We start from the raw sequence: 17,732 nt of genomic DNA, 5'->3' as shown, positions 1-17,732 counted from the left end.
TTTCATTGCCGTATTTTATTTTAATGTCTATTTATAAAGTCAAGGAGGCACACTTCTTGCCTGAGTTATGAACTATCTATCCTGGTTGTCTAGTGCTGCCATTAATTCTGAGACGATGCGCAACGATTCGGAGTGCAGTGACACAACTCTTGATTTATGTCCAAATTAGGGGTGTAAATTCAGAATATTGAATAGCCTGATGCTGTGTAATTTCTTCTGAGTTATTTACTCAGGTGTGTGTGCTCGCGCGCAAGCGTGCGTCTGTGTGTGGTGGGGGGGGGGGGGGGATCATGATGAAATTGTACGCTAAATGCTTTATGTTCTTATCCATCTTCCTCCTCATGGTATTGTCAGACGTCAGTAACGTAGGTAGGCCCATCCTGTTTCACAGCTTGACACAGTGAACATTGCAACGTGATTGATTCCTCTTTGTTTATGGATTGGGTGCATAACAGGAGACTGCTGGCAGTTTGCTAGGCTGTTGGGTTTATGAGATTCAGTGACCGTGTTGGTGGCGTAGCTACTCTAGTTGGTGAACTTGTAACTGTAGTGACATGTGATCAGATGTCACCAGCGTCTCTTGCTAAGGGACAGGGAGAGCTTTCCTCCTACTCTGACAGCATCTATTATTTACTTCAGTTTTTAAGGGATTGGAACAAATAACACATGATGTCCCCTATAACTACGTTTTATATTCGCTCTGAACATCTCCATTAATTAGTAGCACTCTAATAACATACTACAATTGACTTGAGCATATTTTCTGTGGTTAGTAGTAGAGCTGGGCGGTACACCGTATTTTACGATATACTGGTATTGATGCATGGACCGGTTTGGGTTTTTACTTTACCTTCTATAGCGGTATTTTAATGTTTGGTTTGTTAAATGTGATACACCGTGTGTAAAGTCGTCTCTCTCTGCTCTCTATCTCTCCATGCCACTTTCCACACAGACCTAGCCCCACCTAGCACCATTTGTTGTTGCTTGACCACGAGACACTTGTGTTCAGTCTGCATGGTCAATGTAGCACATGCAAAAATGTTGATGACAATGATGCTGTTTTCACTTTGATTCTTAATGTAAATCCCCTAGCGTTTTATAACAACACTATTAGCTTGTGTTTCTTACATCTGACAACCGCTAGTTTGTCTTGACAAGTTTGGCCTAAATCTTGTTTGCCATTAATCGCTAGTTAGCTGGCTAGCTAGTTAACTAGTTCAAATCTAAATCAAATTGTAGTTGGCCACATACACATGGTTAGCGGAAGTTAATGCGAGTGTAGCGAAATGCTTGTGCTTCTAGTTCTGACAGTGCAGTAATATCTAACAATTCCATAACTACCTTTATACACACAAATGTAAAGGGATGGAATAAGAATATGTCCATATAAATATATGGATGATCGATGGCCCAGCGGTATAGCCAAGATGCAGTAGATGGTATAGAGTACAGTATATACATATGAGAATAGTAATGTAGGGTATGTAAACATTATATAAAGTGACTTGTGATCCATTTATTAAAGTGGCCAATGATTTGAGTCTGTATGTAGGCAGCAGCCTCTCTGTGTTAGTGATGCTGTTTAACAGTCTGATGGCCTTGAGATGGAAGCAATTTTTAAGTCTCTTGGTCCCAGCTTTGATGCACCTGTATTGGCTTGGCCTTCTAGATGGTAGTGGGGTGAACAGGCAGTGGCTCGGGTCGTTGTTTCCCTTGATAATCTTTTTGGCCTTCCTGTGACATCGGGTGGTGTAGGTGTCCTGGAGGGCACCTACAGGACACCTACACCTACGGTGATGTGTTGTGCAGACCTCACTACCCTCTGGAGAGCCTTGCGGTTGAGGGTGGTGCAGTTGCTGTACCAGGCGGTGATACAGCCCAACAGGATGCTCTCAATTGTACATCTGTAAAAGGTTTTGAGGGTTTTAGGTGAAAAGCAACATTTCTTCAGCCTCCTGAGGATGAAGAGGTGCACTTGTAGTTAATAAATGTATTGAGTCTGAGCAAACGTAATTAGCTTTACAGCCTGATACTACCAGTGATGGTTTAGACCTAAATCAGCATGTTTGTGCAACAGTATCTTCTAAATCAGAGGAATACGCAAAGCATGAATATGTTCACTACATGAAGTAGCTAAGAGAACATTCAATATAGCCAAAGGTTATAGGGTCCTCTTGGAAACAACACTTTGGTTCCTACCTTGTCACAATATCTCCTCCCTGGCATTTTCATTTGTTGTCATGTCAAACAACACTATTAAAAGTCCCCACTATTATATTCTAACTATAGAATTAGAATAATCATTCTATTTCCATGATTCCAACAGGTCACAAGTGTTTTACTCTAAAGTCAAAGTCAAGTCAAATTCCAATTGCAACGTTTGGTTAAAAATAAGGCCTATATTGTTTGTCCATATCGTGCAGCCCTACGTGGCAGTGTGGAATGATCTCAAATGATTGCAGGAAAATTATTTTTGTTTGAATTCGAACAGTATAAAACAATCAGAATGGAGAAAGATCCATTTTGAAATCACTTAGTATCTATGTGTTGCCACCCTAGGATCACTCCCTACTCATAAAGAAAACGTACAACTTTTATTATTCAAAAACCTAACATAGCGGCAAATACCGTCCATTTTTTAAATTTGTATGCAGTAATATGATATTTGGGCCATATCGCCCGGTCCTAGTTGGTTGGAGCAGTCTTGTGCCTTGTCTCCGTCTGGTTGAAATATGCCCAACTGTAATGGGCAAGGTCCACTTTGAACAGCCTGTCCTCTCATTGGCCACCATCCCCTCCCATGGTGTCGTGTTCTCTCATTGGCCACCATCCCCTCCCATGGTGTGTCCTGTTCTCTCATTGGCCACCATCCCCTCCCATGGTGTGTCGTGTTCTCTCATTGGCCATCCATCCCATGGTGCATGGTTTGTCCTGTTCTCTCATTGCTGTATATGGGGAGACAGACGCCCCTCCTGTCTCTCTCGTCTGTCTCGCTCCTCTGTCCCCCTACTCACTCTCTCTCTCCTCTCTGTCTCCCTCCTCCTTTCCTTTGTCCCTCGCCTACCTCCTCTGGTGTATGCGCATGGCAGGGCAGCAGAATCCGTAATGAAGAAAGTGCCCAATTTAGCCTTCTCAGCCGCGCACTCCTCTGAGATGTGCTTCCTGCCTCTGCCTGGGTGCAGCGAGGCGGGGTGCTGTGAGTGGCTGAGCTAGAGCTGACATCACAGGGGCCAGCTGTTGATTTGGTGCTGTCTCTGAGGCTGGGGCGAGTCACTGACTCCGTCAGGCGCCTACTGAGGGGCTCTGGCAGGTAGACTCACACACACACGAACCCAAGACGATAGGAGGCTGTGTGAGACTGCTGCTGCTGCAGGGAGCGAGTCGCTCCGAGCAGCTACGTCCTCCTCAACCAATGCTGCCTTGGGTACTACGGACTCCTCCAACAGCTTGCAATGAACATAAGGAGGGCTACTATGTGGCAGGTAGGTCTTGGTTTCTGTCCTTACCAAAGAGTTTGTATTTGGTGAAGGAAGGAGCACGTTGGAAAGTCAGGCGTAATGGTTTAAGTGCCAGATAATACCTACTAAGGGTTTTGGTAGCCTTTTCAGACTTGAATCATTCAGACATTGTGCTGGGTTCTCAATCATCTGTCTGTTAGTGTCTTGGACCTTGAGCTTAATTTTGAAAGCCGTGATTTATTGTTGAGATTTTGTTTTGGTGGTTATGTTTTCAATATGATCCTTTTGAGACGCAATTAAAATTCACAGCAGTCTTCTGCAGTATGTTCTAAGCTACAGTTGTGAATGTCATTGACCATTTAGGCTACAGGGTTTATCTGGTGACGATAAGGGCTCGGTTTCCAAGAGGATGCACAGCAAGGCTGCGTTCAGTGAACAGGGGATCTGTAGACTGTGTTGGGGAACATGGGATATGTAGACTGTGTTCAGTGTGTTGGGGGATATGTAGACTGTGTTCAGTGTGTTGGGGAATCTGTAGACTGTGTTGGGGATCTGTAGACTGTGTTCAATGTGTTGGGGAACAGGGGATCTGTAGACTGTGTTCAGTGTGTTGGGGAACAGGGGATCTGTAGACTGTGTTCAGTGTGTTGGGGATCTGTAGACTGTTGGGGAACAGGGGATCTGTAGACTGTGTTTAGTGTGTTGGGGGATCTGTAGACTGTGTTCAGTGTGTTGGGGAACGGGGGATCTTTAGACTGTGTTCAGTGTGTTGGGGAACAGGGGATCTGTAGACTGTGTTCAGTGAATCCCCAATATGAATTTAGCAGCAGCGCACCTACACTGCTAAATCGTGGGCTTTACTACAAATTAAAAACATATATAAATATATATATATATAAATATAACACACACACACTTACTTACTTACTTCTCGGGATAGGAAAACGTTTTCCGTGTAAACTTAAACGACTAAAACCAGATATAAAGTATGTAGAAAATATAATGTAGCAATACATTTATAAATAAGATCATCTTTGAGAACTAACAATCACCAGAATAAAAACTAGACAGTCAGGGAGAATCTAAAATGACCAAAATGTTGTGACACTTTGCCACCGCTGCTGAAAAAAATCCTAGGAGAAACACTGCAATGTATTGGTGAACAGGGGCTGTGTTCTGATTACTGTTGTGTCTTGGCGTCGCTTTCTTTCATCAGTACACTAATTACCATAGATAAGCCATTAAGAGGCTTGTGTTGCGTTGTCTCTGCACAGCTTGCATTTCTGCTCCTCAGTATATTGTTTCTGCAGGTGTTTCTGTTATTACAAATGGGTTTTTAATGACTGACTCCACTAGAGTGCCTTCAGAAAGTATTCATACCCCTTCACTTATTCCACATTTTGTTACAGCCGGAATTCAAAATGGATAAAATATTTTTTTTTTCTCACCCATCTACACTCAATACCCCCATAATGACAGTGAAAATGTTTTTAGGAATGTTAGCTAATTTATTTTTAATAAAATACTTAAATATTTAATTTACATAGTATTCACACACCCTGAGTCAATACTTTGTAGAAGCACCTTTGGCTGCGATTTACAGCTGTGAGTCTTTCTGGCTAAGTCTCGAAGAGCTTTCCACACCTGGATTGTGCAACATTTGCCCATTTAATTAAAAAAAAAAAGCATAATTCTTCAAGCTCTGTCAAATTGGTTGTTCATCATTGCTAGACAACCATTTTCAGGTCTTGCCATAGATTTTCAAGCAGATTTGAGTCAACTTGTTTTAGGTTATTGTCCTGCTGGAAGGTGAATTCATCTCCCAGTGTCTGGTGGAAACCAGACTGAACCAGGTTTTCCTCTAGGATTTTTCCTGTGCTTAGCTCTTTAAAAAAATATATCCTAAATAACTCCCCAGTCCTTAATGATTACAAGCATACCCATGACATGATGCAGCCACCACTATTTGCCCTAAACATAACACTTTGTATTCAGGACAAACAGTTAATTGCTTTGTCAATTTGTTTGCAGTATTATTTTAGTGCCTTGTTGCAAATAGGATGCATGTTTAGTATTTTTTTTTTTTTAAGAAGATTTTGCATGATTTTTTTTTTTCACTCTCATTTAGGTTATTATTGTAGAGTAACTGCAATGTTGATCCATCCTCAGTTTTCTCCTGTCACAGCCATTAAACTCTGTAACTGTTTTAAAGTCACCATTGTCCTCATGGTGAAATCCCTGAGCGGTTTCCTTCCTCTCCGGCAATTGACTTAGGAAGGACGCCTGTGTCTTTTGTAGTAACGGGGTGTGTTGATACATCATCCAAAGTGGAATTAATAACTTCAACATGCTCAAAGGGATATGCAATGTCTGCTTTTATTTGCCCTGCTTTGAGAGGCATTGGAAAATCTCCTTGGTCTTTGTGGTTGAATCTGTGTTTGAAATTCACTGTTCGACTGAGGGACCTTACAATTATCGGTATGTGTGGGGTACAGAGATGAGACGGTCATTCCAAAAATCATGTTAAACACTTATTGCACACACGGTGAGTCCATGCAACTTGTTATGTGACTTGTTAAGCACATTTACCTGTAATTGAGGCTGAGTGATGAAATGAATACCTTTTTAGTCTGCACTTTATACCCCAGAGGGCTGAAGTCTGAATTATCATCAACTCTAATCAAGAACTCTCCTTATTAGCAGAAATGGCTCTGAGCTGGGATACGGGTTTATTTACCCTGTTCAACACGCTGATTATCAATGTCATTTATTGGGATTAAAGTAAACAGTATTACTGTTCCTGTGAATTGATGGTTGGTTACGTAATACATTTTCTTTCTATGCTTTCCTACGCTTGTTTTCTGTGTGACTGTAGAGCTGGAGAAGACCGCCTCATGGATGTGTCTGTCTGTTAGCTACACAGTATGTTGGAGGGATGGATGGATGGCTTTGGCTGCTTTTCTCTGCTCTTGTATTGTTCCATCCTCCTACACACAGTCTGGGCGGGAGGGAGGGAGGGAGGGAGGGAGAGAGAGAGTCTCCTCTCGCTGCTCCCTCCCGCTCTTCCCCCCAGCACTTGGGCAGGGAGCGATGTACCGCCCAAGCCTGGTGTGGACCGCCCTGTCTGTGCATGCAATCAGAATGGCCTCTTGTGCATTCCACAGGAGCAATTTCCTATTCGCTGTGCTAACATAATTGTCATTGAGTGGTCCGTTTACAGCCGGCATATGATTAGTTAGCTCCCATTCCCCTGGCTGGCAGAGTGGCTGTGCCCTTCTGACCTCATTGTAGCTTTTTGAGAATACATTTTCATGGGCAGAAAGGTATAGCGTGGAAAAAGGCTTAGGCACTTATTCACCACTTCTACAGGCAGTATGGGTGTGTTTGTACCGTGGGGAATGGAGGTAAAGGGACTGAAGTGAAGAGGCTCTTTATGGTTCAACCACTCAGATCAACTCAGAGCCTCAGATTTGGTTGTCAAATACAGAGGAGCTGCTCAGTAACAGGAGACCCAGAGGATTCTACTGGTGTGTGTGTGTGTGTGTGTGTGTGTGTGTGTTTGAGAGACTTCTGGTCTGTTTGTGCCTGCCAGTGTTTATTCGTGTGTGTCACACTGCGTTCCATCTGCATGCATTAAGCCCCCTGTCCCTGACACCCCCTCCCCCATGTGTCAGACTGTCCCTGACACCCCCTCCCCCATGTGTCACACAGACTGTCCCTGACACCCCCTCCCCCATGTGTCACACAGACTGTCCCTGACACAGACCTGGCCCTGACACCCCCTCCCCCATGTTTCACACAGACTGTCCCAGACACCCCCTCCCCCATGTGTCACACAGACTGTCCCTGACACAGACCTGGCCCTGACACCCCCTCCCCCATGTGTCACACAGACTGTCCCTGACACCCCCTCCCCCATGTGTCACACAGACTGTCCCTGACACCCCCTCCCCCATGTGTCACACAGACTGTCCCTGACACCCCCTCCCCCATGTGTCACACAGCCTGTCCCTGACACCCCCTCCCCCATGTGTCACACAGACTGTCCCTGACACCCCCTCCCCCATGTGTCACACAGACTGTCCCTGACACAGACCTGGCCCTGACACCCCCTCCCCCATGTGTCACACAGACTGTCCCTGACACAGACCTGGCCCTGACACCCCCTCCCCCATGTTTCACACAGACTGTCCCTGACACCCCCTCCCCCATGTGTCACACAGACTGTCCCTGACACAGACCTGGCCCTGACACCCCCTCCCCCATGTTTCACACAGACTGTCCCTGACACCCCCTCCCCCATGTGTCACACAGACTGTCCCTGACACAGACCTGGCCCTGACACCCCCTCCCCCATGTGTCACACAGACCTGGCCCTGACACAGACCTGGCCCTGACACAGACCTGGCCCTGACACAGACCTGGCCCTGACACAGACCTGGCCCTGACACAGACCTGGCCCTGACACAGACCTGGCCCTGACACAGACCTGGCCCTGACACAGTGATCTCCTGAACTCAGCGGCTTGCTCAGCCCTGCTGTTCCTCCCTGTCCGTGCAGCACAGCTCTGACTCCTAATGCAGCTTGTGTCTCTTGCTGTCTGTCTGGTTGGTTGAGTTCTACTGGTGTCACCAGCTATTAGGGCTGACTGTAGTCATGACTGTAGTCATGTGAAGTTCCACACCTCTCTTTGTGTTGCTGCTGACTGCCAGACTGGAGGTTACCTTTGGTCTAGTAGTGTCTGCAGTTTACTGTCAAACCAGGATTTGCATACACAGCAAGGTAGGGTGAGGTATGGTGAGGTAGGGTAGGGTAAGGTAGGGTAGGGTAAGGTAGGGTGAGGTATGGTGAGGTAGGGTAGGGTAAGGTAGGGTGAGGTAGGGTAAGGTAGGGTAAGGTAGGGTGAGGTATGGTGAAAAAGGATTATAAAGAGAGCAGGAATCCACCACTTGACCTTTTGACGGGACTGTGTGGAATCAGGAGACGGGACTGTGTGGAGACGGGACTGTGTGGAGACGGGACTGTGTGGAGACGGGACTGTGTGGAGACGGGACTGCCTACTGGGTGCCAGAGAGAGCTTACTGTGGCGGGCGCTCTGCCCGGTAGATGGCACTGGGCTCTGGGACTAGGAGGAAGGTTGGAGTGGAGTAGAAGAACATGGGCAAAGATGTAGAGCCCTTCTGACTGAAGATGGAGAATCTGTTACAGCCCATCTGTTACCTTCGATGTGAAGCTTCCATGTGGGAAATGATATGTCTGTCAGTGTCCACTCCAAAATTGGTATTCTAAATATCATAGGGTTTTGATAAAGTGTTATCTTCCGTTTTTTACTGCTGTTATTCCTGAATATGTAATGCTGCTCTGTTTTACATAACTGTCATGACAGAGTGGGTTTAGCACGACCCTCCATGCACTCAATGGTTCTGATGGATGAAACCTGTTTTACACAGGCATGCACAGCCACTATCACTGTCTCTTTCCCTGTCTCTCTCTTTCCCCATTTTCTCTCTCGCTCTCACACACATGATATCCCCTGGACTCTGTCTGTCCATGTCAGCCCTGTCACTGTCAGCGACCTATAACCCCATTCCATCAGTGTTCCCCAGTTCTCTACGGGTCCTGACCCCCTGACCTCTCCCTTCTCTCCCTGTGACAGGTCTGTGATGGCCATGAGCAGCTTGGAGGGCAGTGCCACCGAGGCCTTTCCGATCTGGACACCAGAGACTCCGAGCTGGTGCTAAGGACATGGGACTCTCCCTCAGAGTTAGCGACAGGCTCAGCAGCACGAGACGTTACAGTGACAAACCAGCGGTGGCGCAGGACTGCTGCCCCCAGAGGCTTCTCACCCCCTGTAGGACGTCACCACCACAGGCCCAGCAGCACCCAGTAAGTAGCTTCCTGTAAGGAGCATAGGCCATTGGCCACAAAGTACATTGGTGGGCCGGGGGGAAATTTAAAAACAGCATTGACATCAATTCAGTCGAGATAGACTGACAGATATTTCAAATCAGCAACGCTGCACTTGAGTAGAAAAGATGCCGTTTGTGTGCCGGAATAACTTAGACCAGCCTGGTGTTATAGTTCTTTCTCTTCAAGATGAACATTTTTGATCTGCCTCTCAGCCAGTTTCCACTCAGTATTCAGTAAAAGAACTCAAATAGCACTGCACACTGCAGAACAAAATAACATATATTTTGTTATTGAAGAGAGCGTGTAAAGGCTTGAAGATGGGTGAGAGGGGAGCAGGTTTGGGAGTAACTGAGTACAATGTAATCTGATTTACACAAATGTATCAGTTACAATACCAGCAAAAATATTGTAATAAGATACCTTTGAAAAACTAGATGATTACTTTAAAATTCAGAAAGGATGTTTGTGAGAGAAAGAAATGCATTTTGACACCTTTCGGTTTCTCAGTGACATTCAATTCAGCATGGAAAAAAGGTGTTTCAGTTTGTTCTACCTGAGAGAGTCTGATCACAAGTCAGAGACCACTATGATGACCACCAATCAGAGACCACTATGATGACACACCAGATGATGACCACCAATCAGAGACCACTATGATGACCACCAATCGGAGACCACTATGATGACCACCAATCGGAGACCACTATGATGACCACCAATCGGAGACCACTATGATGACCACCAATCGGAGACCACTATGATGACCACCAATCGGAGACCACTATGATGACCACCAATCGGAGACCACTATGATGACCACCCAATCGGAGACCACTATGATGACACACCAGATGATGACCACCAATCAGAGACCACTATGATGACCACCAATCGGAGACCACTATGATGACCACCAATCGGAGACCACTATGATGACCACCAATCGGAGACCACTATGATGACCACCAATCGGAGACCACTATGATGACCACCAATCGGAGACCACTATGATGACCACCCAATCGGAGACCACTATGATGACCACCCAATCGGAGACCACTATGATGACCACCCAATCGGAGACCACTATGATGACCACCCAATCGGAGACCACTATGATGACCCACCAGATGATGACCACCAATCAGAGACCACTATGATGACCACCAATCGGAGACCACTATGATGACCACCCAATCGGAGACCACTATGATGACCCACCAGATGATGACCACCAATCAGAGACCACTATGATGACCACCAATCGGAGACCACTATGATGACCCACCAGATGATGACCACCAATCAGAGACCACTATGATGACCACCAATCGGAGACCACTATGATGACCACCCAATCGGAGACCACTATGATGACCCACCAGATGATGACCACCAATCAGAGACCACTATGATGACCACCCAATCGGAGACCACTATGATGACCACCCAATCGGAGACCACTATGATGACCCACCAGATGATGACCACCAATCGGAGACCACTATGATGGATCCTTTTCTAAAAGCCGGTGTGATGCGCTTTACATCATACCTGCTGTATTTCTGTATTTTGGAACTTCTGTATCTTGAAAATTGTATTGTTTATATACAAAACATTTTGGAAGTATATCAACAATGGACTAATGAAACAAATTAAGGGGAAGTAATCCAAAAGTAACGGAATATAATCAGATTACGTTACGGAGTTTGGGTAATCTAAAACTTACATTACTGAATCTAATTTTGGACAGGTAAGGTACTGTTTTCAAGGGATTGTTAAATATATGAACTATTTGGTTATAATATCAGCACCTCTTGAAGAGCAAAGTCCGACCAACACATCCCATTATTCCATGTTTATCTCTATCAGAGTTCTACAGCAAGGAACTGCATGCTTTTCTTCACTAAACATCAATTGATCATTTAGCCTCACATTATCGCTCAATATTGGCCACCATTAATTGGATATGAGTGATATAAAATAAGTGAAATATACTTGCCTGGTTTTAGGTGAATTTCCCATCCTTTGTGGGCTCTGCCTGTCAAGCAGCAGAAGGGCGAATTCGCCTATGTACTGTTATCTGATATTTACTTAGCTAGCTACCTGATGATAATGTTTACTTTGCTAGCTACCTGATGATAATGTTTACTTTGCAAGCTACCGGGAGAAACAGTTGGCCAGACATATAGTGATAAGTAGACCTAATGTAGTTTTTTTTTCTCCAACCAACCTAGCCCACCTAGCGAAGTTGGCTAACATTATCCCCGTTTCAACATTGTTAATAAGGGTTTAATCAGGATTGCTGCTGACAGATGTGATAGACGACATTGACTGAGGGACCACGTCAAATTGGCTAGTTGGTTAACAACAAATCACGTCAATATGGCTAGTTAACATTCAGGGGATAAACTAGATGGCTGTATATAAATATCTATAGTAGGGTTGGGCGGTTTCCAGATTGTCATATCCTCATACCGTCCTTCTCTCACACCGGGATTTACGGTACTACTGTCTTAGTACACACAAATGCAAAGAAGCCCATTGGGCGTCTATTAGCAGAATACAAACAACATTAGCACAAGTAACAGCACATTTCCATGGAGGTTGCTAGCTAAATATGCTAACGAGTGCAAACGAAAATAAACATTGCGAAGGCAGGCAATGCAGCTCATAAAGTGATACATGTATAGGTAGGAGCTACCGAATGATATTTTTGTTGCGTTTAGACATTTTACAAGCGAATGTGAGGGAGAGACATTGCGCAAATGAAAAGTTTTGACCGCATGCTTGTCTGAAGGACACTGTGGCGTCGCTAGGGCAACGGGCCTGCTCTGTTCTGAAGATGGGGGAGCAGCAGACAGCCCAGATCTGAGTGGAAAAACACAAGGAAGTCAGGCTGCAGTGGCAGCTGTACAGATAACTCATCCAACGGGCTTTGACACCTCAAACACGGCAGGAAACTAACACAATATGATGCCCCTTGACGTTATTAATTCAGCCACGTACTTAGATAACGAGCAAGTTAATCTTAGGTGTCACCCTAACGCAGAAAGATTAAACTTCCTGTGTTTTGTGAACGCAGATCTACAATGCTTCTTATTGTAATATCTGCTCGGCATCAGACTCATTTCGTTCTTCAGTTGCACTTCTCCACTCAGATGAGAATTCACAAACGGCCAATTCTATCAGCAGACTGCTTTGACTGATGTGGAGCTACTGTTCTCCAGTACTTTTCTCTGTGTAGCCAGCCTACTGTTCTCCAGTAGATTTCTCTGTGTAGCCAGCCTACTGTTCTCCAGTACTTTTCTCTGTGTAGCCAGCCTACTGTTCTCCAGTACTTTTCTCTGTGTAGCCAGCCTACTGTTCTCCAGTAGATTTCTCTGTGTAGCCAGCCTACTGTTCTCCAGTAGATTTCTCTGTGTAGCCAGCCTACTGTTCTCCAGTACTTTTCTCTGTGTAGCCAGCCTACTGTTCTCCAGTACTTTTCTCTGTGTAGCCAGCCTACTGTTCTCCAGTAGATTTCTCTGTGTAGCCAGCCTACTGTTCTCCAGTACTTTTCTCTGTGTAGCCAGCCTACTGTTCTCCAGTACTTTTCTCTGTGTAGCCAGCCTACTGTTCTCCAGTAGATTTCTCTGTGTAGCCAGCCTACTGTTCTCCAGTAGATTTCTCTGTGTAGCCAGCCTACTGTTCTCCAGTACTTTTCTCTGTGTAGCCAGCCTACTGTTCTCCAGTACTTTTCTCTGTGTAGCCAGCCTACTGTTCTCCAGTACTTTTCTCTGTGTAGCCAGCCTACTGTTCTCCAGTAGATTTCTCTGTGTAGCCAGCCTACTGTTCTCCAGTACTTTTCTCTGTGTAGCCAGCCTACTGTTCTCCAGTAGATTTCTCTGTGTAGCCAGCCTACTGTTCTCCAGTACTTTTCTCTGTGTAGCCAGCCTACTGTTCTCCAATACTTTTCTCTGTGTAGCCAGCCTACTGTTCTCCAGTACTTTTCTCTGTGTAGCCAGCCTACTGTTCTCCAGTACTTTTCTCTGTGTAGCCAGCCTACTGTTCTCCAGTACTTTTCTCTGTGTAGCCAGCCTACTGTTCTCCAGTACTTTTCTCTGTGTAGCCAGCCTACTGTTCTCCAGTACTTTTCTCTGTGTAGCCAGCCTACTGTTCTCCAGTACTTTTCTCTGTGTAGCCAGCCTACTGTTCTCCAGTACTTTTCTCTGTGTAGCCAGCCTACTGTTCTCCAGTACTTTTCTCTGTGTAGCCAGCCTACTGTTCTCCAGTACTTTTCTCTGTGTAGCCAGCCTACTGTTCTCCAGTACTTTTCTGTGTAGCCAGCCTACTGTTCTCCAGTACTTTTCTCTGTGTAGCCAGCCTACTGTTCTCTGGTAAAATGCTACCTTCACCTATCTGAAATTACATGATCAATTGCTAAACTTATGGATCATGAAAAGCATGCAGTTCCTTTCTGTAGAACTCTGATGAAGCTAAATGTGGAATTCTGGGAAATGTGTAGTTCTGACTGGTCTTCAGGAGGTGATGATATTGAAACCAACTAGTTCCATTTATTTAACAATCCCTTCAACGGCACATAGTTGTCAATGGTTTAGAGGAGCTGGTGGTCTCCTTGCCCATCAGCAGTCAAATGGAATGTTCTACACTGTATTGTGCTGTTTTATTGATGACTGCCTATAGAGAGGGCTGTAGAGTCATTGCATTCTTTGAACATTCTGGAATCCAGGGTGTCAGTGGTATTTATCTATAGCCACAAGCTCTGTCCTCCAATAGTACTGGCTGTCTCTTTCTCAGTGTGTCTTTCTGGGATTCCTCTATCCTCAAAATGAATTGGTCACTCCCCTCTGACCTTCTGCGCCATGGGGTTTGAGAAGGAATCAAGGAAAGCCAAATTGAGACAGAGGCACAGAGCTACAGTGTTAATGTCAGGGACTGAATCAGATGGGGCCTCTCAACCTGTAATTAAAATCATTAATCACAGCTCTCATAAACCAGATGTCTCCTTCCCTAACCCTCCCATCATGTCCTCTCTATGATGTCTCCTTCCTTCTTCTCCTCTCTCTGCCTCCTTCCCTAAGCCTCCCCACCCCTCTTCTCTATGCTACTGCAAGAGAGACTTGCTGCATAATTAGGCCACATTATTACCAGAAACCACTGCCTTGTCACTGTCCCTGCATTAGCCCCATTACAGTAGTCATTAGATTTCAGATGTTCTAACTAATAGACGTTTACAATATCTCTTTATCCCATGTTTTCTCTCTTTCTCTATTCTCTGTAAATGCATGATATTTCAATGCCCATGTTTTCTCTCTATTCTCTGTAAATGCATGATATTTCAATGCCCATGTTTTCTCTCTCTTCTCTGACTGTAGGTAAAATATGTATTTTAGCTCTAATGGAAAATGATTTGCATTTTGATGAGTAAAATCCCAGTCTCTCTCCATCGTCTGTCTGTCTCTGTCTCCATCTCTAGGACCCCAGTAACAGCAGTGTTGTATAGAGACTCTCTGTAAGCTGTGCGTCTGATGAGGATGTCTGATCCTGTTACTGTAAAGGACATCAGTAGGACTGAGACCATGAAGGTTTGTGAGGCTGGAGTGGAGCTGGAGGCAGCAGACTGGACCGGAACCACAACACTAGGAGCAGACAGCAGGCAGAACGGTGTGAAGGACAAACCCAATCAGGCTGGGAGCCTGGTGCTGGAACACAATGCCACCGGTCACCAAGACGGAAGCTGCTGTGACAACAAGAGGGAAACATCACAGGTAAACACACCGGTGTAAACATAAACAGAGCCTTTTAGTGTGGACCAATGAGAAGATCAGTTATCACATCCACAATTTGAACATGTTTTACCACTACTCTGGCAAAAATGTAAATATGGTAATATAATTTAACTATAGTAATGTCATTGAGCTCAGGATCAGTCATTAAAATACTGTAACAGCTAAAATACGTTGGTGGAAGATGTGCTGATACAGTGCAGCAAAATGTTCCTTTGTCTCAGGGTTGGAGGTAATGTTGACGGGGTATTGTCTCAGGGTTGCAGGTAATGTTGACGGGGTATTGTCTCAGGGTTGCAGGTAATGTTGACGGGGTATTGTCTCAGGGTAGCAGGTAATGTTGACGGGGTATTGTCTCAGGGTTGGAGGTAATGTTGACGGGGTATTGTCTCAGGGTAGCAGGTAATGTTGACGGGGTATTGTCTCAAGGTTGCAGGTAATGTTGACGGGGTATTGTCTCAGGGTTGGCGGTAATGTTGACGGGGTATTGTCTCAGGGTTGGAGGTAATGCTGGAGGCAGGAGTATAAATGGGAAGCAGGACAAGTAAAAGCGGTTGGTGGCTGGCACCCCAGCCAGACTGAAGAAGACAGATAATCTGGATCTCAAATCCTGGCTTATCTACAAACTTCCTGTGTGTCACCCTGAGAGAGAGACTGAATGGGTGCCGGATGGGGGGAGAGAGGGAGGGGTGTGTGTTTCTCTCTGTGTGTCTCCTCTGTGACTTTGCCACCATCTGCCCCTGCCACGTTCTCTCTCTCAGGCCAGGTACCTTGTAGTGCAGACGTCAGCGTTTCCTTCTCTCTCCTCTCTCATTGTTCCTTTCCTTTCTGCCCTGTTCAATTATCTGATTTACTGGTGCGTTCACACCTACTGTCAGACGCGTGCACACGCGCACACACACGCCACGCTCTGTCTCTAAGGGTCATACACATGCCTGGAAATGGAAACGGTCCATTTCCATCTTTATTTCATGAATGTTATCTGACCCTCCAGCGCAGCGGGGAAAGGAACTGTCCTCTGGTTGGTTTTAGAGGACGGGACCAAGAGAAGAGGGAGTGTCTGTGTGTGTGTGTGTGTGTGTGTGTGTGTGTGTGTGTGTGTGTGTGTGTGTGTACAGACGGTGTCTCAGCGGCAGCCCGAGAGGAGCATGGGGTCTGCCATCCGTTCTGTCTAAATCAGACTCAGCCTTCGCCTTCGCACTCTCTAGGACTTCTCCCTGTACACACACGCACACAAACACACACACACGAAGAGTAGAGGCACTGAGATGCCCCCCCCCCCCCACTGCTTCCTGCTCCTCTTCAAACTCAGAACACTGCTCTGTCTCACCATTCATCTCCTGCTTCCTGTTCCTCTCCAACCTCAGAACACTGCTCTGTCTCACCACACCATTCCTCTCCTGCTTCCTGTTCCTCTCCAACCTCAGAACACTGCTCTGTCTCACCACACCATTCCTCTCCTGCTTCCTGTTCCTCTCCAACCTCAGAACACTGCTCTGTCTCACCACACCATTCCTCTCCTGCTTCCTGCTCCTCTCCAACCTCAGAACACTGCTCTTTGCTCTAGTCTACATGACAGGAAAATGGGTCTGAGAGGGAGGGAGATGTGAAAATGATCTGAGAGAAAATTCAGTTAAATGTACATAGTAGTCAGACAGAACTCTGGGTCTAATTTCTCAGACAGGAAGGTGTTTGAATCACTAGGGTGAGAATTCATCTTGGCCCAAAAAGGGCTCCTCTTCGTGTTTTGTCACATGCCTATATTGATTGGCTGAGCTCTTTAGTAGGATGTACGTTGACGTCCAACATGTATGACGTATGTATTCAGCCTTCCTGTTGTTCTGGACCACAATATTATTTAACCTTGTAGTTTTGTTAGCTAAACTTCTCCTTTTTGTGGTCCGTTTGGGACAGCAGCAGTCTCCTGTATCAGCTGGCCAGCCCGTGAGGGGCTCTAAGGTACAGTCGGTGGATTAGCATGATGCCTGGCATGTCTGCCTGGCAACTACCACATACATTATCATTTTATCTAAAGTGTTTCTGCTGAGAAGACTATCTATATTTGCCTGCTGTTGACTTGGTTCTTGTTCTGTAGTGAACAGGGGGGTTCATACTCATTCCATGGAGGCCCTAGTGTCAGAGGGTTTGTCCTTTCAGTTCAGACCTAGACAACCAGGTGAGTTCTTTACTAATTAGTAACCTTCATTTATCAATCCAGTACAAGGGACCTGCAGACACTCGGCCCTCTGTGGAATGAGTTTGGCACATGATTTAGTCATCCCTTTAAAACCATCCGGTGGAATGAGTTTGACACGTGATTTAAGTCATCCCTTTAAAACCATCCGGTGGAATGAGTTTGGCACGTGATTTAAGTCATCCCTTTAAAACCATCCGGTGGAATGAGTTTGGCACGTGATTTAAGTCATCCCTTTAAAACCATCCGGTGGAATGAGTTTGGCACGTGATTTAAGTCATCCCTTTAAAACCATCCGGTGGAATGAGTTTGGCACGTGATTTAAGTCATCCCTTTAAAACCATCCGGTGGAATGAGTTTGGCACGTGATTTAAGTCATCC

The 17,732-nt window shown here is 45.6% G+C and overlaps 1 protein-coding gene and 1 long non-coding RNA gene across 13 annotated transcripts in view; both read left to right on the top strand.

The window, feature by feature from the left end:
* The window catches only part of LOC115188734 (R3H domain-containing protein 1), a 46,400-nt gene that overhangs the window by 1,946 nt on the left and 26,722 nt on the right, over positions 1-17,732 (top strand). For 8 of the 12 annotated variants that reach the window (XR_003876591.1, XM_029747519.1, XM_029747521.1 and 5 more), the window contains exons 2-4: positions 9,115-9,344; positions 14,848-15,139; positions 17,072-17,116. Coding sequence is in view for 11 of the 12 variants with exons in the window: in XM_029747519.1 (XP_029603379.1) it covers positions 14,900-15,139; positions 17,072-17,116 (285 nt within the window). In the remaining variant the exon portion in view is untranslated. Of the gene's footprint in view, positions 1-3,031; positions 3,483-9,114; positions 9,345-14,847; positions 15,140-17,071; positions 17,117-17,732 lie in introns of those variants that run through there. The other 4 variants (XM_029747523.1, XM_029747520.1, XM_029747516.1 and 1 more) reach the window with 3 other exon arrangements.
* On the top strand, positions 15,147-16,403 carry LOC115188748 (uncharacterized). The gene is made up of 2 exons (XR_003876592.1): positions 15,147-15,389; positions 15,424-16,403. It is a non-coding gene; the product is annotated as an uncharacterized LOC115188748 (long non-coding RNA).

This window comes from Salmo trutta, unplaced genomic scaffold, assembly GCF_901001165.1.
Source record: "Salmo trutta unplaced genomic scaffold, fSalTru1.1, whole genome shotgun sequence".
NCBI classification, from domain to species: Eukaryota; Metazoa; Chordata; class Actinopteri; order Salmoniformes; family Salmonidae; genus Salmo; species Salmo trutta.
Note: the sequence above shows the minus strand (reverse complement) of the source record. Positions and strands in the feature narration are given on the sequence as shown.